The following is a 22,421-nucleotide window of genomic DNA, read 5'->3' on the forward strand; positions in this document are numbered from 1 at the left end:
TAACTAAAATTCATCTAATTCTGATATCTTAACAGAAAGGAAAAAAAGGTGCTGCGGAAAGAAACAAAGGTGCTTCACTAAGAGCTGCTGGTCCAAATTGGATGAATGGACACCATCAACAAAATGGAGTGGAAAACATGATGCTTTTTGAAGTTGTCAAAATGGGAAAAAGTGCAATGCAGGTGACACATTTTATTTTAAATTTTATTCAATTCTACTACTTCTGACATTGGTTTGCTGTAACGAGAAGCAGTAAGTTGTTTGTTGGGCCGAATACTCCTTACTCAAATATGTCATGGATAGCATAACGCATAAGTTCACTTTACAATAATTCAAACCATCCTTAGACAATTATATATTTTTATTTATCTTACTGTTATAATCCTTTTTTTTTTTTTTTTTTTTTTTTGAGAAACTGTAATCCTCTGTTATGTAGAAGTGTAATTAACCTGATATCTTGAAAGCAGTTTTTTTTAACCCACACATTCAGGACATATATGTAAGTGTCCAATTTCCTGGTGGCCCTACGAATTTAAACTTCTGGAGTGTCATAATATACTAAATTGGGTAAAACCTCTTAACTCTTTTCCTGCTCCGCTCAGTACTATAATGTCGTTCGCGCTCAGCTCAGTAATAGTACTTGGCGCTTTAACCTGGCGCCCCCCCCCCCCAGACACATTTAAGAGCTGTGATAACTGCTGTCTCGTACAGCAATTATCACATCTCATCCCCCTGCCGATTAATTAACCCCTTAGATGCGGCGATCAATAGCGGCCGCCACATCTAAGGGGTTACAACACTATCGGTGCGGATGGTTGCTTTGGCAACCAGAGGCCTAAGGATGGCCTCCGGGGCTTTAAATGCTCACTATATGCCTAGTTATATTCCTTGAGGGGTATAGTTTCCCTAATGAAGTCACTTTTGGGTGACTTCCACTGTTTTGGTCTCTCAGGGCTTTGCAAATACGACACAACACCCAAAAAACATTCTTGCATAATTTGAGATCCAAAAGCCAAATGACGCTTCTTCCCTTCTTAGCCCTTCGGTGTATCCAAACAGCAGTTTATGACCACATTAAAATTGCTTCACAAATGTTAGGGTGCTTTTTCTCCTTTATTTTTTGTGAAAATGAAAAAATAGGAACTAAAACTTATTTTTGGGTGAAAAAATTTAGATTTTCATGGCCTAATTCCAGGAAATTCTGCAAAAAACCTGTGGGGGTAAAATGCGCTCTATACCCTTAGATGTATTCCTTGGAGAGTGTAGTGTCTAATGTGTATTTTTGGGGGGTCTTTCCACTATTGTGGCCCAAGTGTGCTCCTTTGCTAATGAAGCCTGTACTTCAGTCCATTAGCACACTAGCACCACATGTGGGATATTTCTAAAAACTGCAGGATCTGGGCAATAAATATAGTTCTATTTCTTTTAACGTCTTCTGTGTTACAGAACAAAATAGATTAAAATGGAATTACATAAATAATAAAAAAAATTTTTGTAAATTTCACCTCCACGTTGCTTAAAGAGGCTCTGTCACCAGATTTTGCAACCCCTATCTGCTATTGCAGCAGATAGGCGCTGCAATGTAGATTACAGTAACGTTTTTATTTTTAAAAAACGAGCATTTTTGGCCAAGTTATGACCATTTTCGTATTTATGCAAATGAGGCTTGCAAAAGTACAACTGGGCGTGCTGAAAAGTAAAAGTACAACTGGGCGTGTATTATGTGCGTACATCGGGGCGTGTTTACTACTATTACTAGCTGGGCGTTGTGTATAGAAGTGTCATCCACTTCTCTTCACAACGCCCAGCTTCTGGCAGTGCAGCACTGTGACGTCACTCACAGGTCCTGCATCGTGTCGGCACCAGAGGCTACAGTTGATTCTGCATCAGCATTTGTAGGTAAGTAGCTACATCGACTTACCTGCAAACGCCGATGCTGCTGCAGAATCATCTGCAGCCTCTGGTGCCGACACGATGCAGGACCTGTGAGTGACGTCACAGTGCTGCACTGCCAGAAGCTGGGCGTTGTGAAGAGAAGTGGATGACACTTCTATACACAACGCCCAGCTAGTAAAAGTAGTAAACACGCCCCGATGTACGCACATAATACACGCCCAGTTGTACTTTTACTTTTCAACACGCCCAGTTGTACTTTTGCAAGCCTCATTTGCATAAATACGAAAATGGTCATAACTTGGCCAAAAATGCTCGTTTTTTAAAAATAAAAACGTTACTGTAATCTACATTGCAGCGCCGATCTGCTGCAATAGCAGATAGGGGTTGCAAAATCTGGTGACAGAGCCTCTTTAAATCCCGGTGAAATGCCTAAAGGGTTAAGGAACTTTCTAAATGCTGTTTTGGAGTCTTTGAGGGGTGCAGTCTTTACAATGGGGTGATTTATAGGGGGTTTCCAATATCTAGGACTCTCAAAGCCCCTTTAGAAGTCATCTGGTCCCTAAAAAGGCTTTTGAATTTTTCTTGAAAATGTGAGAAATTGCTGCTAAATTTATATTCCTTGTAACGTCCTAGAAAAATGTGTTCAAAAAACGATGCCAACATAAAGTAGACATATGGGAAATGTTAACTAGTAGATATTTTGTGTGGTATTACTATCTATCTTCCAAGCAGATACATTCAAATTTAGAAAAATGCTAATTATTCAATTTTTTTTGTATTTGTGAAAAACCGCTACATTTAAACACAATTTATCAACCAAATTTTCCCACTAACATAAAGTACAATGTGTCACGAAAAAACAACCTCATAATCGCTTGGATAAATTCCAAAGTTATTACCACATAAAGTGATGCATGTCACTATATGTGGTAATAACAGATTTGAAAAATGGGGTCTGAGACTTAAAGAGGCTCTGTCACCACATTATAAGTGGCCTATATTGTACATGTGATCGGCGCTGTAATGTAGATTACAGCAGTGTTTTTTTATTTAGAAAATTTATCATTTTTGACTGAGTTACGACCTATTTTAGCTTTATGCTAATGAGTTTCTTAATGGACAACTGGGCGTGTTTTACTTTTTGATCAAGTGGGCGTTGTACAGAGGAGTGTATGATGCTGACCAATCAGCGTCATACATTTCTCTCCATTCATTTACACAGCACATAGCGATATAGTTATGTCGCTATGTGTAGCCACATAAACACACATTAACGTTACTGCAGTGTCCAGACAATGAATATACATTACCTCCAGCCAGGACGTGATGTCTATTAAGAATCCTGACACTTGGCTAACACAATCCCGACACTACAGCACAGCAAACGTAATCTCGTTTGAAATGACTGTTTACAGTGCAATCTCGCGAGGTTACGCTTGCTGTGCTGTAGTGTCGGGATAATGTATATTCATTGTCCGGACAATGCAGTAACGTTATGGTGTGTTTATGTGGCTGCACATAGCGATATAGCGATATCGATATGTGCTGTGTAAATTAATGGGGAGAAGTGTATGACGCTGATTGGTCACTGATTGGTCAGCGTCATACACTCCTCTGTACAACGCCCACTTGGTCAAAAAGTAAAACATGCCCAGTTGTCCATTAAGAAACTCATTAGCATAAAGCTAAAATAGGTCATAACTCAAAAATGATCGTTTTTCTAAATAAAAACCACTGCAGTAATCTACATTACAGCGCCGATCACATCATGTACAATATGGCCACTTATAATGTGTTGACAGAGCCTCTTTAAAGAGGCTCTGTCACCAGATTTTGCAACCCCTATCTGCTATTGCAGCAGATAGGCGCTGCAATGTAGATTACAGTAACGTTTTTATTTAAAAAAAACGAGCATTTTTGGCCAAGTTATGACCATTTTCGTATTTATGCAAATGAGGCTTGCAAAAGTACAACTGGGCGTGCTGAAAAGTAAAAGTACAACTGGGCGTGTATTATGTGCGTACATCGGGGCGTGTTTACTACTTTTACTAGCTGGGCGTTCTGATGAGAAGTATCATCCACTTCTCTTCAGAACGCCCAGCTTCTGGCAGTGCAGACACAGCCGTGTTGTCGAGAGATCACGCTGTGTCGTCACGCACAGGTCCTGCATCGTGTCGGCACCAGAGGCTACAGTTGATTCTGCAGCAGCATCAGCATTTGCAGGTAAGTAGCTACATCGACTTACCTGCAAACGCCGATGCTGCTGCAGAATCATCTGTAGCCTCTGGTGCCGATGTGTCCTCGCTCGTCTGACACGATGCAGGACCTGTGAGTGACGACACAGCGTGATCTCTGGAGAACACGGCTGTGTCTGCACTGCCAGAAGCTGGGCGTTGTGAAGAGAAGTGGATGACACTTCTATACACAACGCCCAGCTAGTAAAAGTAGTAAACACGCCCCGATGTACGCACATAATACACGCCCAGTTGTACTTTTACTTTTCAACACGCCCAGTTGGACTTTTGCAAGCCTCATTTGCATAAATACGAAAATAATCATAACTTGGCCAAAAATGCTCGTTTTTTTAAAATAAAAACGTTACTGTAATCTACATTGCAGCGCCGATCTGCTGCAATAGCAGATAGGGGTTGCAAAATCTGGTGACAGAGCCTCTTTAAGGCTGCATCATTAAGGGTTTAGTGCATAAGATACAAAAATGAATTATACCGCTTTAACTTTTAATTCTTGTCTTATTTTTTTCTATTCTTTTTTCAGTCTGTTGTGGATGACTGGATAGAAGCCTATAAACACAACAAAGATGTAGCACTTCTTGATCTCATAAACTTTTTTATTCAGTGTTCAGGATGCAAAGGTAATTTATTTATTTATTTATTTATTTATATATATATATATATATATATATTTATTTATTTTTTTATTTATTTCATGATCTATCACTTAGCCTGTTAGTGTAAGTTTACATTGGCTATGTATCCACTTATCTCAAGTGTTTTCCATTATTTCTAAGCCAAGTACTCCCTGCTCTTATAAATAACATTAAAGTACCCCCAAGGATATAATAATAGTGTGCAACACATTAAAAGCACAGCATGAGGACCGTGTGAGTACCCCGTAAAGACATGGTGTGTACCCTAGTTTGATGACCTATGGTTTGAATGAAGCATTTTCTAGTGAGGCTATATATAATATCAGACATTAAAACCACTGACTGGTGAAGTGAATAACATTGTTACGATTACATAGTTACAATGGCAGCTGTAATGGGGTGGGATATATTAAGACACAGGTGCCCTGTCCATTCTTGTAAGTGATGTTTTGGAAGCAGGAAAAATGGGCAAGCGGGTTCAAGCAACTTTGACTAGGGCCAAATTGTGATGGCTAGGTGCCCTGGTCATCAATCCCCAAAATGGCAGGTCTTGTGGGGTGTTCCCGGTACGCAGTGATTAGTACCTACTAAAAGTGGTCCAAGGAAGGATAACCTGGGAACCGGCGAAAGGCTCATTGGTTTGCGTAGGGGGGACTAGTTCGTCTTCTGAAAATGTAAATCCTGGCATTATTGGAAGAACAGCTTGCTGCATATGGGAATGCGTAGCCGTAGACCATTCCAAGTGCCCATGCTGACCCTGTCCACAACCGAAAGGGCTTACAGTGGGCACATGAGCACCCGAACTGGACCATGGAGCAATGGAAGGTGGTGTCCTGGTCTGATGAATCCCGTCGTCTTTTACATCCCGTGGATGGCTCGGTGCATAGGCATCACTTACCTGGGGAAGAGATGGCACCAGGCTAGGATGCACTATTCGAAGAAGGAAAGCCGGTGGAGACACTCTCATTCTCTAGGCAGTGTTGTGCTGGCAAACCTTGGGTCTTGGCATTCATCTGTATGTTACTTTGACACGTATCACCTACCTAAACATTGTTGCAGACAGAGTACTACACCTATTCATGGCAACAGTATTCCCTAATAAAACATGGTCTGATTATTGTCTAAGGCCCCCTGCACAAGACCGTGCCCGTAATCACTGTCCGTGATTACAGGCACGGACGGCCGCTGACTGTTGCGGACAGCCATCCACATTTGCGGGCCATGCTCCCATATAAGTTATGGGCGCACGGTCCCCAAAAGCAAAAAAAAAAAATAGGACATGTCCTTTCTTTTGCGGAGCCTTTTTACTGCACGGACACCTTCCCGTAAATATATGGGAAGTTATTCATGAGCAATAAAAGTTAATGGGTCAGGATGAATTCTACGTTCGTGTGCATGGGGCCTAAGTCACAATTATAGACTAAGGCCTCATGCACACGACCGTAAAAACACCCGTTATTACGAGTCGTAATTACGACCCGAAATAACGGGCCCATAGACTTCTGTTTGCCACGGGTACCTTCCCGTTTTCTCACGGGAAGGTGCCCGTGCCGTTAAAAAGATAGAACATGTTCTATTTTTTTATTTTACGGGCCGTGCTACTACACTTTATAATGGGAGCACGGCTGGGAAAAACGGCCGGCTGCCCGTGGCCGGCCGTGCTCGTAATTACGAGTCGTAATTAAGAGCACGGTAGTGTGCATGAGGCCTAACGCAATCTAATTAAACTGATCATACACAAACAGTTGTAGTTTCCATGTGTTTTATTGAGCACATTGAGTAAGGCTACATGCATATGTTTCATATTTTGCACTCCGGGAAATACGCACCAACACCGCAGCAATACGCAGGAAATACACAGAAAACGCACGTTAGGCTGGCTTCCCACGGCTCGGATACACTGCGTAAAAACTGCATCGTAAAACACCTTCTGTTTGAAGAAAATTTCCATTGCGTAACCAGCGCTGTGAAAAAAAAAAAACCCAAAAAACATTAATACTTACCGTTTTCCTCTGCGCATAATCTGTCCTCCCTATGACGTTGCAGGCTATGTGACGCTGCAGCGGACCCATGGGGTGCAATTTCATCACAGGAGGCTGGACTGCAGAGGAGAGCGTTCTGAATAAGTATAATTTTTTTTTTTCCGGTGTTGCGATTTTTGCAGCGTAATCACGGTTGCGGGGTTTGCATTTCCGTTGAATTCAACAGAAAATCTCCAAAAACGCAGCATAAATTGACATGCTGCGGATTTAAATTCTGCACCGCAGGTCAATTTATTAGTGACACTGCGCTTTTTTTTTTTTCGCAGAGTGGCCAGGAGGTTTTCTTAATCTCATCCACTTTGCTGCTACTGTAAATGCTGCGGAATTTCCGTACAGAATTCTGTTATGGAAATTCCACAGTGTTTATGCTACATGGAAACTGAAGGGCTCATTCAGACAAGCATAAAACACGTCCGTGTGCTGTGTGTGAAAATCACGCAGCACACTGACCCATTGATTTCAATGGGGCCATTCACACATGCAGGAGTTTTCACGCAGCGAGTGTCCGTTGTTGAAGACTCACTACATGTCCTATATTGGTGCGCTTTTTACGCACCTAGTCGCCCATGTCAATGGGTGAGTAAAAATCACGCACAGCGCACGGATGCACATCCTTATCCTGTGCGTGATTTACGCATCAATTCAATTGAAAAAAATAATAAGTGTTTTGCGCGTGCGTGAATAACACATGCCCCTCGCAAAGCACACTAATGCATAACGGACCACATTCACTCACATTTTTCACGTGCGTGAATCTGACACGCTCGTGTGAATGTAGCCTAATTGTGTGTTTTTCAGTGCGGTTTTTACGTTTTGATGCGTTTTCATTGCGTTTTCTCTCTGCGAGTTTTAGTGCCATTTTCCACAGCACTCGGCAGATACAATTCACAAGCGGAAACGAGAGATAAATTGACATTCTGCGGATTCTAAAATATGCACCGCATGCCAATTTCCGTCCCGAAAAATACTGCTGCTTCTACGTGAGATTTCCTGGAATCTCATTGACTATGCTGGTACTGTATTATGCTGCGGATTTGTCGCACGTAATACGCATCATGTGCATGGAGTCTAAGTGCAGGGGAAAAAAAGCCCTTAAGCCCTTAATTTTAATAACCTGTAGATCCCCTTTCAGCAGCAATCACCTCCTCCAAACATTTCCTGTAGCTGCACGACATTGAGGAGAGATTTTTGCCAATTCCGCTTTTCAAATGCATTTCATTTCATTAAAGTGTAGCCAAACGTTTGACAAACTTCTGACATGTCATAGTGACGTGTCAGAAGTTTGGATTGGTGGGGGTCCAAGCACTGATACCCCCACCAATCGCTAGAACAAAGCAGCTGAAGCGGTCGTGTGAGCGCTCAGCCGCTTCGTGTGTGTCCGGCTTTTTCCAGAAAGCCGATGTATCGGAGTACATGCTCATAGACTTTCTATTGAGTCCGTACACCGATACATTTATTTACGGAAAAAGCCGAACAGACACAAAGCGATTGGTGGGGGTCTCAGTGCTTGGACCCCCACCAATCACTGTGACATGTCAGAATTTTGTCAAACATTTAGCTACACTTTAACATTTCTGGGATCCTTTATGTGCACTACCCTTTTCAGGTCATGCCACATCATTGATAGGGTTAAGGACAGGAATCTGACTTGGCCATTCCAAAACACAAATGATTTTCTTTTTAAGGCTCATGCACACTTCATTGAAATTCTTCAGTGTGTTATCTGTTTGTTTGTTTTTAACTGATATCACATTGACCCATTCATTTCTATAGGGCCTTGCACACATCCGTTTCTTTTCGGTTTTATTTTTGCGTATCCGTTTTGCAAATTATAGAACAGCTCTTATTCCTGTATTTTTTTGTGGATCGGTCTTGTCCATTGTAGACTATGGGTCCATAAAAAAAACTAAAAAACAACCGGACCACATATGCATGTTTGTGCGATCTGTTTTTTTGTGGAACGGTTGCAACGACTGGGTATGAGGTCGCCTTGTCGTGACATGTGGTCTCGCAATGTGTTTGTAGCCTTTTCTTGCTTCAGGAATTTATAGAACACGTCTTCTAAGGTTTTCTGAAAGTTCTTTGACTCGAAGCAAGGTTTAAAATAACCAATCTTCCTTGGTAAGAACAGATATGTCAATAAGGGTGGCAGTATTTCTCAAACAGCTCAGTTTGTGTACTATTCGCGTGCTGCTGTGATGAAAGTCTATTGTGAGTGAACAAATGGCACCATTGGGAATAACGAACGTGGAAACTGCGGAGCACCACGTTCCATTGATGTAAGAAGTACGTTTCGGCTACGAAGGTGCACGAGGGCCGGATGACACGCTACAGTATAGCAGCTTACCATGAAAATCAACCAGGGGGATACCAGACGTGTGTCTAAAAACAACGGTTCAGCGAACCCTACTGCGTATGGGAAAAAGGCTCACATTTGCACGGCAATATCTGAATTAGACCACCGATGATTGACAAAGGGTTGCCTTTTCCGATGAGTCACGTTTTCTGCTCCTTCGAACGGATGGACGTTGTCGTGACAGGTGAGAAACATGAGAGCACAAACACCCTGGCTGGAAGAAAACAAGCTGGTGGCAGGAGTGTTTTGGTCTGGGGAATTTTTTTCATGGCATTCTCTGGGCCCACTCATCCATGTGGAAGGCACTCAACCGATTTGGGTATGAATTCATCGTTGCAGATCACTGTCTTCCCATACATGCTGTTTGTCTTCCCTGGAGCAGATGGATTCTTCCAGCAAGACAAGGCAAAAGAAAAAAGTATCATGTCAAATCCATAATTACTGTGTTCTCAGCACTCGGAGCAGATTTCTTCCCGCTTCTTTTTCTTTTCCTCTCTCTTTAGGTACCTTGCATACCTCTTTTATGTTAGGAAGAAGTAGGGGTGAGATAGAAGTGAGTTATAACTACAGGATCAAATAACACACCGTTTGTTACCATGTAGACACATTGATCTGCATAGAAGCTGTAGACCCATTAGTTTGTTTCTTGTAATGATTATTCACAAAGTTGCATTTCAGATGCATGGAAGAAACGTAAATAGTATTAAAAAAATAATTGATTGCGAAGGGGTACATAGCCTTTAATTCAGTGCATTACTTTCAAGCTGATGCTCTAATTTTTTAATTAGACAAAGCCTAATAAAGCAGTATATTCTAGGTAAAATATTCGGGTCTGTTCACATCAGCATCCGGGTTCTGTTCGTGGGTACGTCAGACCTTTCCGTCATTACCATAGCTTTCCATTTGCATCACCATTGATTTTAATGGTAATGCTTCCATTGCAAATGGTTTCCGTTTGTCTCCGTTTCGTAAAGGTTTCCGTTTTTTTGGTGGAATCAATAGTGCAGTCGACTATGCTTTTGATTCTTCCCCAAAAAACTGAAACCGTACAGAACGGAGACAAATGGAAAGCATTTGCAACAGAAGCATTCCATTGAAACCAGTGGTAATGCAAATGGAAAGCTATGTTTTCCATTTGTTTTCCATTCATGGGTTCTCCTGATGGAAATGTCTTACTGAACCCACGAACGGAACCCTGACGCTGATGTGAACAAGCCCTTAGAATGATTTTTATAATGTACTGATATTTTGTGTTTGTTTTTTTTTTAATTACCAGGTGTCGTGTCTGGAGAAATGTTTCGTCACATGCAGAACTCTGAAATAATTAGGAGAATGACTGAAGAGTTTGATGAGGTATCATTTTCTTGCTTAGCGTTTAGATTTATTAACATTTAAAGGGGTATTGCCATCTAATAATGTAATGACATCGCTAATCTACACCATAAAAATAAAATTATACACCAAAACGTTAAGATGGATGACCCGCTATCACTGAACCAGTCAGTCCCGTGGACCTGACGGATTCAGGTCTTAGCGCACGATACATCTGCTTTGTATACAGAATACAAAGGAGCAGTATCTCAAAACTCATTTTTAATAAAAAGTAATAAAAAGTAAATTGAAAGTTGCACCAATCACACAAATAGACTTTATGGGAAAAAAAAAAAAAAGCGACTTGAAAGGTGTACGTAGCATTTAACCCCTTAAGGACACGGCCAATTTTGGCCTTGAGAACAGACATTTTTTTTCCTATATTTCCCGCTCTGCATCCCGACACTCATAACATTTTGTTCTGCTGCTATTTTAATTGTTTTTGTTTTTTACACCATACACCGATTATCATATATAATGTTATACATTTGTTGTACAGGTTGTTACGGTCATGGCAATACCCAATATGTGTTTTATTATTTCAAGTTTTGGGACTTATGTCTTTTTTAAAGTTTATTAACTGTAAAAAAAAATGTAATAAAATGTTTTAATTCAACATTACACTTTTTTTTATTTTTTATATGGGGATTTTTCATTTTTAACGTACTGCCATATATCTATATTCCTGTATGTTAGCCGTTTGTACTTATTGTACACAGGCAGTTGATAGAGCATTCCTCAGTATGCTTCAACAGTAAATCTGGTCAGACAGCCCTGGGGTCCCTCAATGGACCCTGGGCTGTCTGGCCATACAAGGTATGGGTCTCAATCGCGTCACAGGGTTTTCCTGTGACGCGATCAAAGTGGGGGGTGGCCCCTTCTCATTTTCACTTTGAAAGCGGCGGTCATCTTTGATTGCAGCATTCAAGGGGTTAACGGCGGAGAGAAGAGGTTTTTCTGTGTGTATCACAGCCGTTGTCCCGATCCTGATCATGGGGGCGCACACTGTGTCACACAGGACGGGAATGTTCATACTAATGCAGCAAGCACCCGCCGCTCAGGACGAGTATTCTCGTCCTGTCTCGACAGCCAGTTAAACTTCGTCTATGTAAACCTTTTGAAATTTTTTATTTTTTTTGTCAATGTATCATGGCATTTAAAACAAACAACTTTTTAATAATTTTTTATTAAGAACTTTTTTTTATGACTCTGAGATACAGTTGTATCTTGCACTCAAACCCGAATCAGTCAGGTCAGCAAGAGTGACTGCTTTGGTGACAGCGGGTCCTGCGTGTCTTTGACACGTAGGATCCACTTGTTATCGATCACATCCAAGTTATAAACAAGCAAGTGTAAGGATCTGAGCGACTTTGACAAGTGCCAAATTGTAAAGGCTGGACAGTTGGGTCAGATCATTTCCAAAACGGCAGTTGCTGTGGGGTGTTCCCAATATACAGTGGTTAGTACCTACCAAAAGGGGTCCCAGGAAGGACAAATGGTGAATTGCCGAATGTGTCATGGGTGACCAAGGCTAATTGGTGCGCTTAGGGAGCGAAAGCTAGCCAGTATTGTATGATCCCACAGAAGTTACTATAGCATGAATAGATGAAAAAGTTATTTCTGGCTATGATAGAAATATTTCATGCTGATCGATCCCCATGATCCTGAAAATGAAGGGGCCTTTGGACTGGTTTAGCATTGTGGCCCCTTCACAGATTTTCAATGCTCAACGGCGCTCTTGGCCACCAGCTGTGTAGGATACTGAAGGACAGATCCATTCAAGTGAATAAAAAAAATAGGAAACCTATTTTAAATAGACTTACTTTTCAAAAAACTAATGCTAACCGAATAGTGTACGTGATATCTATCAACTTTGTAATTTACTTACTGTTAAAAATTTATCTCCATTATCCATGAAAATTTTGGGCGAAATGCCGCTAGATGTCTTCCTTCCTGTAATCTGCTGTCCACCCATGGTTGTCATGCAAGATCTGTACCTAGTTAGACTGACTGCAGAAGGTGGGGGTGTATCTCCTCACTGCCTGCCAATATAAGGGTATGTTCACAGGAGGTCATTACGTCCGGCAGCGAGGCAGGGACTCCTAGCGTCGTACATAACTATGATGCTAGGAGCCCGGCTCCCTGCACTGTGTTCGATCCGGTACTTGCGGCCGAAATACGTCTGTCAATTACGGACGTAATGACCTCATGTGAACATACCCTAAGTCTTTGAAGAGCAGGAGGAGGAAGCAGATTGCGAGACACACAGACGCTGCTGCCCGTAGAAGTCTATAGAGATGGGGGAGGGAGCAGGTGGAGACGCAGACGCTGTTGCTCAAGGAAGTCTATGAAGGGGGGGGGGGAGCAGAGTAAGAGAGACAAAAACTGATGTGCTGCAGCTGCTGGTAAGATTTCTGTTACCCCAGTGTTGTATTCTCAGCTACACTACTCCTTACTGCTGTATAATCTCCATGCTGCTGCAGCTTCCTTATACACACTCTTTAACATTGAAATTGCAACACCAAGAAGGAGAAGTTTTGGAATTGTGGAAAGCACAGGATCGATAGACGTGTAAATGATATGCAAATGTTAATAAAAAAAGGAAACAAAATATTACAAACATCTTTATTTATTCAGTAACGAGTATGAGTGCTACGCACAGAAATAAACACGCACGCCTTGGCATGCTATTAATGGTTGCCACAGGCATGTTATGCCACGCTGAATGCACTTGGGCACGCAAATCATCAACATTGGCTACTGACAGCTCCCTTTGCAAATGCTGAAGATACCGCGGGACATGATAGCATGTTTAGGCCACGCAGGCTGCTCACAGTAGCATGGGCAACATGCGGCCTGGCGTTGTCCTGTTGAAAACCGGTGCCTGAGACACTTTGGAGAAATGGTCGTACCACTGGTTCCATGACCAAGTCAATGTGACGCTGAGCTGTTAGTGTTCCAGAAATAAAGACTAGAGGCGTCCGGCTACCGTGAAGGCCTCTTCATGGCGTTGCCCACATGGTTTCCAGACCAAACTCCGGCTATCGTTGCATCCCAGACAAAAGCGGGATTCATCGCTGAAGTGGATAGACCTCCATTTCAGCATTTGAGAGCGGTGACGTGTGGTCAATGGAACACTTGTAGCTGCACGTCTGGCTCGTAGCCCAATGTCGTGCAAATTCCTTCTGATGGTTTGTACCGACGAAAGTTGCCGCCCTAGGCTTGGGATGTGACTTCCAATTTCACTTGCAGTGCAGAATTCTGCACCATTCTTCCAATCAGACGATCCCTTGCAGTCATTCCCATTCATTGTTGTTCTCCCAACCTCCAGGACACGCAATGTTGGACAGTGCTGACATCTCGGCCTAGGTGCATAGCGATCTGCTGGAGTGATAAACCAAGGTGTCTCCGTTCAAGGATTCTGTCCCTTTCAGTAAGCGACAAGTGGCATATCGACAAACAGGAGGCATCACACAATCATCCCACACTGCTTTATCCGATTTTTGAGGTTTCATGTGGCTAAAAAGCTTTATTTTCAATCCGGATTTTATGCCCCTCCACCGTGCCACAGATTGGAGCCAGGTGCTTGAAAAATTTATGATTTGCAGATCTTAGCGACACCTGCTACTTCCTCAATTTGCATAACCTTGCGACTTTTCCTTCATGGTGTTGCAATTTTAATGTTGCGTATTTGAGAGATTAGAAAGCAGGATTCTCCTCTTCTGTGTATAGTGTTTAGAAGACATGATAGCAGTTACACTCCACTCGCTAGCTATGAGAAAACTGAGAATTAGAGAGCGCCTGAAGAGGAGAAAACTGCTAAAACATGCAGAATACAAGTTCGTATAATAGCCAGAAGTAGTCTACTATTTCATGCACTGTACACACATATGACAGCTTATTTTGAAAAGTCATCTGAAAAGTTAGGTACGCTTTAAACATCTAATATAATCCTATATTGGATAATTACATACCTGTATAATGTTTTGTTTGCAACATTTGCTCTTTTAACAATTGATTTTACATTTTGTCTTTGTAGGACAGTGGCGATTACCCTTTAACAATGACTGGTCCACAGTGGAAGAAATTTAAGTTCAGTTTTTGTGAGTTTATTGGTGTTTTAGTCCGCCAGTGCCAATATAGCATCATTTATGATGAGTATATGATGGACACAGTAATCTCTCTTCTCACGGGCCTTTCTGATTCACAAGTTAGAGCGTTTCGACATACTAGTACATTGGCAGGTTAGTACAGAAGCTTTACTAGAAAGTTAACGCAAATAAATTGCTTTAATATTCTTTGTTTTTTTCCCACTGACTTGACTTTTATGTTTCTTCTTCTTCTTCCAGCTATGAAATTGATGACCGCCTTGGTTAATGTAGCTCTTAACTTAAGCATCAACATGGACAATACACAAAGGCAGTACGAAACAGAAAGGAACAAGATGATTGGAAAACGAGCCAATGACAGACTAGAACTTTTACTGCAGAAGCGGAAGGAGGTTAGAATTAATATACAGCACATTTTTGGCCTGTTTGTGTCTGAAAGCCCCATGTTGGGCAACACATTCACTGTTTGACATATGTATTTTTTATTTGAGTTAAGTAGAAGGGCTATGGCAATGCCTGTTAGCATAGTAAGGTCTAAGGGGATTTCCAGTTTCAGCAAATAAATGTTATTTACTGTGTAATGATTAGTTCAGTTACAATTTCCAATTTAACTTGAACACAGTTTTTAAAATCTGTTTGCGGTCATTCAATGGGAACTTTCATTGCCGTTTTCCAGTACAGGACTGGTAACATAACGCATGTGTTCTAATGAGACAAGCACGAGTGTGTCTGTCGCACGACCAGGACAGATTTATAGACCATCAAAAATAAGAAGAAAAAAAAAAAAGAGCAGAATACAATGTACCTGCCTAAATGTAGACAAAGAACAGTGTAAGAATTATACACTCAAAAGAAAGTTAAACGTTTAACCGCTTAAAGACCAGGCAAATAGTTTTTCCATTTTCATTTTTCCTCCCCTCATTCCAAAAGGCATAACTTTTTATTTCCACGTCGACAAGTTGCAGTTTTTCATGGCACCGTTTATTGTACCGCATAATGTGCTGGGAAGCGGGGGAAAAAATATTTGTGGGGTGAAATGGGCAAAAAACAGAAATTGCGCACTTTTTTTTGGGGTTTTGTTGTTAAGGCGTCCATCAGGCGGTAAAAACAACTTATTCACCTTATTCTACAGGTTGATACGATCACGACGATACCAAATTTATGTTTTTGTTTTATGTTTTACCACTTTGTGTCGCCATATTCTGAGAGCCATAACTATTATTTTTCCATCAATTTAGCGGTGTGAGGGCTTTTGCATGTTTTTGCATGTTTTTGCATGTTTTGCATGTTTGAGGGGCGCCACCCTGATTCTAACAATTTAAATGATCTTTGATTCTGCCCGTTTCAGTGCGGTGTCGGCTGTATAACACAGCCGTCACCTGCGAAGAATGGAGCGAGCTCAGCCCGTGAGCCCGCTCCATACTTTCCCTTAACAACTGTCACGTACATGTACGTGACATGTCGTTAAGGGGTTAATCCACGTACTGTGCGTTTCGAGTTCTGACCTTTTCATCGGGTACATACAGGTGTTAGCACAGACTAAAATTTTAAGCAACAGTCACATCCACCTTTCGTATTAAATAAACGGAAGTGACTTGACTATATAAAAAATAAAGGTACCGATCGTAAACCTCACAGAATATAAACCTCTATCAAATTAATAAATAAGTGTTGATTCAGCAAAAAATAATTAGCCACCAAGTTTCTCTTAAAATATACCAATATCCGAAATATATGCTTCAGAACTGCTTGTGTAATTCCCACATACGGTTGATCCATGCATTCAAAATACATATCAAATAAGTGAATCTGAAATTAGGGGGTCTCCCATCCTAAAACCTATTGCAATGATGCTAATTCAACCTATGCTTGCCGTCAGCGAGTAGCTGACAGCGCTAATACACTGCACTACACATGTAGTGCAGTGTATTCGAATAGCCATCAGGGCTTCCTTCATTCAAGTCCCCTCGTGGGACTAAAAAAATTTGTGTAAAAGTTTTAAAGTGAAAATCCCCCTTTTTCCCTTATCAGTCCTTTATTATTATTATTATAAAAATAAATTATACATAATTAGTATCGACATGTCCGTAACTGCCTGACCAACAAATGTGTTAAGTTATTTATCCCACGCGGTGAATGCCATAAAAGAAAATAATAATAAACCATACCAGAATTTTTGGTCACTTCACCTCCCCAAAAAATGGAATAAAAAGAGATCAAAAAGTCGCATGTACCTAAAAATGGTACTGATCGAAACTACAGTTCGTTACGCAAAAAACAAGCCCTCACACAGCTTTCTGGAGGGAACAATTAAAAAAGTTATAGCGCTTAGAATGTGGCAACACAAACCGTAAATTATTTTTAAATAAAAGTATTTTATTGTGCAAACGCCATAAGACATAAAAAAAAAACTGTGAACATATGGTATCGCCGTAATCGTATCGCCCCGCAGAATAAACTGAATGTCAATTATAGTGAACGCTGTAAAAAATCAAAACCATAATAGAATTGCTTTTCTTTTTTAGTCCTCACGCCTCTTAAAAAATAGAATAAAAACTGATCAAAAAGTCGCATGCACTCCAAGAAAACTACAATGAATTCCTCAAGAGGTCTTGTTTTCAAAACGGGGTCACTTTTAAGGGGTTTCCCCTGTACTGGTAACTCTGAAGCTCTGCAAATGCGACATGGCGCCCAGAAACCAATCTAGAAAAATCTACGTGCCAAATAGCGCTCCTGCCTCTCTGAGCCCTGCCGTTTGTCCAACCAGCAGGGTATTACCGTAATCGGGAGAAATTGCTTTTCACATGTTGGGGTGCTTGTTCTCCTTTTTTTCTAGTAAAAATTAAAAACGTGCACATTTTATCAGAAAAAAATTTGATTTTCAATTTCACAGCCTAATTCCACAAAATGCAGCAAAAAAACCTGTGGGTTTAAATGCTCACTAAAAATGCTCCTCGATAAATTCCTTGAGGGGTGTAGTTTGCCAAATGGGGTCACTTTTTGGGGTTTCCACTGTCTTGGAACCACAAGACCTCTTCAAACCTGACATGATGCCTAAAATATATTCTAAATAAAAAGGATGCGCCAAATTAGACTAGATATAACTACTGCTTTTGCTTCTGTATCCTGTGCTTCAGGCCATTAGCACGCTAGGGCCACATGTGGGATATTTCTAAAAACTGCAGAATCTGGGCAATAAATATTGAGTTGCGTTTCTCTGGTAAAACCACCTGTTTTACTAAAAAAAAACAACAGAATCTGATCAGCGCTGTAATGTAGATAACAGCAGTGGTTTTTATTTTGAAAAACGATCAGTCTCATACACTTCTCATTGTTCCAGCCCAGCATGCGCCACAGCACAGTGTGATTGTGCAGTGAAAGAAGCTGGGCTGGAACAATTAGAAGTGTATGACACTGATTGGTCACTGATTGGTCAGCCTCATACACTTCTTTACAACACCCACTTAGTAAAGTAAAAACACGCCCAGTATGTCTTTAAGAAACGAATTAGCATAAATCTAAAATTGCTCATAACTTGCTCAAAAATGATTGTTTTCCAAAATAAAAAGCACTGCTGTTATCTACATTACAGCGCCGATCACATTATGTAGGAGATAGGGCACTTATAATCTGGTGACAGAGCCTCTTTAAGAGACTTTTTCTAAATGCTGTTTTGAATACTTTGAGGGGTCTATTTTTTTTTAATTGCTTTTTTTTTCTTTTTATTGAGGTTTCTAATATATATGCCCCTCAAAACCACTTCAGAACTGAACTGGTACCTAAAAAAAACAAAAACCTTTTGAAATTTTCAATTGCTATGTAGAGAAATGCAATACTGCCTTACTCAATTTGGCTTTGTTGTAGTTCCTGCACAACACTGGCTCAGTAATAAAACTGACAGGGAAAATGATGGTCCCTCTGTTACTGGAATGTTTTAATGCCAATAATTATTTTAAGAATATACACGTGTTTGTACATACCTGCTCTTACAATTTAGAATATTTTCATCTAAATGTTTATGTTGCTTTATATCTACCTTTTTAGTGACTGATTAGGTCATATTTTTGACTCTTTACAGTTACAAGAAAATCAGGACGAAATAGAAAATATGATGAATGCAATATTTAAAGGTGTTTTTGTACACCGATACAGGTATGACTTTATACTGGAGCTGGTCACTTAATCAGAAAAGAAACGAAACAGTCATTCAGCGCGGATAACTGAGGCCAACTTGCGCATTTTAGTTTTTCTTTTGTTTTTGTTTTTTAACACTTTCAACTGTATCTGCATCCTAAGGACGCCGATGCAGTTGAATCCTAAGGTAGAGCAGGGAGCTGCCGATACCCCGCTCTATTATTCATGTAACATCGGCCACTCACTGCTCAGCGCAGACTGGCGCGATGACATCACTGCCTCGCACCTGTCTGCTTAGCCGTGAGCCGCTTAGCGTGTATTCTCAGAGTCCGCTGCACTTCTGGCATATATACCAGCGTTTCAGGCATCTTATTGGTCCACGGTCTCCTCAATGCCCCATTTACTTCTTGTGTAGCCTCAATGCGAACACACCACATCCAGCGGACAGTGCCCACCCTAATGGCATATACACGGATGGGGGTCCCTGTGTATATAATCCCCATTTGTCCCTGTGTATATAACCCCCCACTGTCCCGGTGTATATAACCCCCATTGTCCCTGTGTATATGTCCCCGTGTCATAACCCCCCCCCCCCCCCCATTGACACCGTGTCGTAACCCCCCCCATTAACACCGTGTCGTAACCCCCCCCATTGACACCGTGTCGTAACCGCCCCCCATTGACACGGCGTCGGTAACCGCCCCCCATTGACACGGCGTCGGTAACCGCCCCCCATTGACACGGCGTCGGTAACCGCCCCCCATTGACACGGCGTCGGTAACCGCCCCCCATTGACACGGCGTCGGTAACCGCCCCCCATTGACACGGCGTCGGTAACCGCCCCCCATTGACACGGCGTCGGTAACCGCCCCCCATTGACACGGCGTCGGTAACCGCCCCCCATTGATACGGCGTCGGTAACCGCCCCCCATTGACACGGCGTCGGTAACCGCCCCCCATTGACACGGCGTCGGTAACCGCCCCCCATTGACACGGCGTCGGTAACCGCCCCCCATTGACACGGCGTCGGTAACCGCCCCCCATTGACACGGCGTCGGTAACCGCCCCCCATTGACACGGCGTCGGTAACCGCCCCCCATTGACACGGCGTCGGTAACCGCCCCCCATTGACACGGCGTCGGTAACCGCCCCCCATTGACACGGCGTCGGTAACCGCCCCCCATTGACACGGCGTCGGTAACCGCCCCCCATTGACACGGCGTCGGTAACCGCCCCCCATTGACACGGCGTCGGTAACCGCCCCCCATTGACACGGCGTCGGTAACCGCCCCCCATTGACACGGCGTCGGTAACCGCCCCCATTGACACGGCGTCGGTAACCGCCCCCCATTGACACGGCGTCGGTAACCGCCCCCCATTGACACGGCGTCGGTAACCGCCCCCCATTGACACGGCGTCGGTAACCGCCCCCCATTGACACGGCGTCGGTAACCGCCCCCCATTGACACGGCGTCGGTAACCGCCCCCCATTGACACGGCGTCGGTAACCGCCCCCCATTGACACGGCGTCGGTAACCGCCCCCCATTGACACGGCGTCGGTAACCGCCCCCCATTGACACGGCGTCGGTAACCGCCCCCCATTGACACGGCGTCGGTAACCGCCCCCCATTGACACGGCGTCGGTAACCGCCCCCCATTGACACGGCGTCGGTAACCGCCCCCCATTGACACGGCGTCGGTAACCGCCCCCCATTGACACGGCGTCGGTAACCGCCCCCCATTGACACGGCGTCGGTAACCGCCCCCCATTGACACGGCGTCGGTAACCGCCCCCCATTGACACGGCGTCGGTAACCGCCCCCCATTGACACGGCGTCGGTAACCGCCCCCCATTGACACGGCGTCGGTAACCGCCCCCATTGACACGGTGTCGGTAACCGCCCCCCCCATTGACACGGTGTCGGTAACCGCCCCCCCCCCCATTGACACGGTGCCGGTAACCGCCCCCCCCCCCATTGACACGGTGTCGGTAACCCCCCCCCCCCATTGACAAGGTGTCGGTAACCGCCCCCCCCCCATTGACACCGTGTCGGTAACCGCCCCCCCCCCCCCATTGACACCGTGTCGGTAACCGCCCCCCCCCATTGACACCGTGTCGGTAACCGCCCCCCCCCCATTGACACCGTGTCGGTAACCGCCCCCCCCCCATTGACACCGTGTCGGTAACCGCCCCCCCCCCCATTGACACCGTGTCGGTAACCGCCCCCCCCCCCCATTGACACCGTGTCGGTAACCGCCCCCCCCCCATTGACACTGTGTCGGTAACCGCCCCCCCCCCATTGACACCGTGTCGGTAACCGTCCCCCATTGACACCGTGTCGGTAACCGCCCCCCCCATTGACACAGTGCCGGTAACCGCCCCCCCCCCATATTGACACCGTGTCGGTAACCGTCCCCCCCCCCCCCCATTGACACCGTGTCGGTAACCGTCCCCCCGTCCCCATTGACACCGTGTCGGTAACCGCCCCCCCCATTGACACCGTGTCGGTAACCGCCCCCCCCCCATTGACACCGTGTCGGTAACCGCCCCCATTGACACGGTGTCGGTAACCGCCCCCCCCATTGACACGGTGTCGGTAACCGCCCCCCCCCCCCCCATTGACACGGTGCCGGTAACCGCCCCCCCCCCATTGACACGGTGTCGGTAACCGCCCCCCCATTGACACGGTGTCGGTAACCGCCCCCCCCCCCATTGACACCGTGTCGGTAACCGCCCCCCCCCCATTGACACCGTGTCGGTAACCGCCCCCCCCATTGACACCGTGTCGGTAACCGCCCCCCCCCATTGACACCGTGTCGGTAACCGCCCCCCCCCCATTGACACCGTGTCGGTAACCGCCCCCCCCCCATTGACACCGTGTCGGTAACCGCCCCCCCATTGACACCGTGTCGGTAACCGCCCCCCCCATTGACACCGTGTCGGTAACCGCCCCCCCATATTGACACCGTGTCGGTAAAGCGCCCCCCCCCATCGTCCCCGCGTCGGTAAATCCCCCCCCCCCCCCAATTGTCCCCGCATGTAACCTGGGCTTTCAGGGTGTGGCCTAAAAATAGTTTATTAATCAGAATTGAGGTTACCTGTTCGATTTAATCGTGATTTTGATTTAGGTCATAATCGCCCAGCCCTTCTTTATACACTGATCATGTAAGCCACTTTGATGTTTTTTTTACTGACTATAAATATTTATGGCGCTGTGATGACGTAGATCACGTAGTGGCTGTAGTTCATAGCTTGCAAGGGCAGCAATAGCCAGGATTGATGAGAAAGCGTTCATGACATCAACAATGTTACCCCACCATCAACTTGATGGCCCCTAAGGGTATGTGCACCCAGCGTTTTTTTTGGGCAACCAGAAAAAAAATCTGCCGTAAAATTACTTCCGGTTTTTGGCACTTTTTTCCCGGCTTTTTGTCAATTAGGCAAATGTAAATAAACACTGGTGGTTTTTTTGTAAAACAGCGCGTCAAAGAAAGCTCCAAACAAGTAGCTTTTTTTTTTTTCTTCAGCTTCCCATTGATTTCAATGGAGGTTCAGAGGCGGAAACAACTCTAAGGCTATGTTCCCACACACCGGATACTCTGCAGATTCTCTGCAACAGCAAAT

At 43.9% G+C, this 22,421-nt stretch overlaps 1 protein-coding gene across 1 annotated transcript in view; it reads left to right on the top strand.

The window, feature by feature from the left end:
- STAG2 (STAG2 cohesin complex component) overlaps positions 1 to 22,421 on the top strand; it is a 159,883-nt gene that overhangs the window by 64,093 nt on the left and 73,369 nt on the right. Inside the window, exons 5-10 of the mRNA XM_075835782.1 lie at positions 36 to 182; positions 4,672 to 4,768; positions 10,458 to 10,534; positions 14,592 to 14,796; positions 14,902 to 15,053; positions 18,740 to 18,813. Of these exons, the coding sequence (XP_075691897.1) occupies positions 36 to 182; positions 4,672 to 4,768; positions 10,458 to 10,534; positions 14,592 to 14,796; positions 14,902 to 15,053; positions 18,740 to 18,813 (752 nt within the window). The remainder of the gene's footprint in view (positions 1 to 35; positions 183 to 4,671; positions 4,769 to 10,457; positions 10,535 to 14,591; positions 14,797 to 14,901; positions 15,054 to 18,739; positions 18,814 to 22,421) is intronic.

The sequence above is a fragment of the Rhinoderma darwinii genome, chromosome 8 (genome assembly GCF_050947455.1).
Source record: "Rhinoderma darwinii isolate aRhiDar2 chromosome 8, aRhiDar2.hap1, whole genome shotgun sequence".
Lineage (NCBI taxonomy): Eukaryota > Metazoa > Chordata > Amphibia > Anura > Rhinodermatidae > Rhinoderma > Rhinoderma darwinii.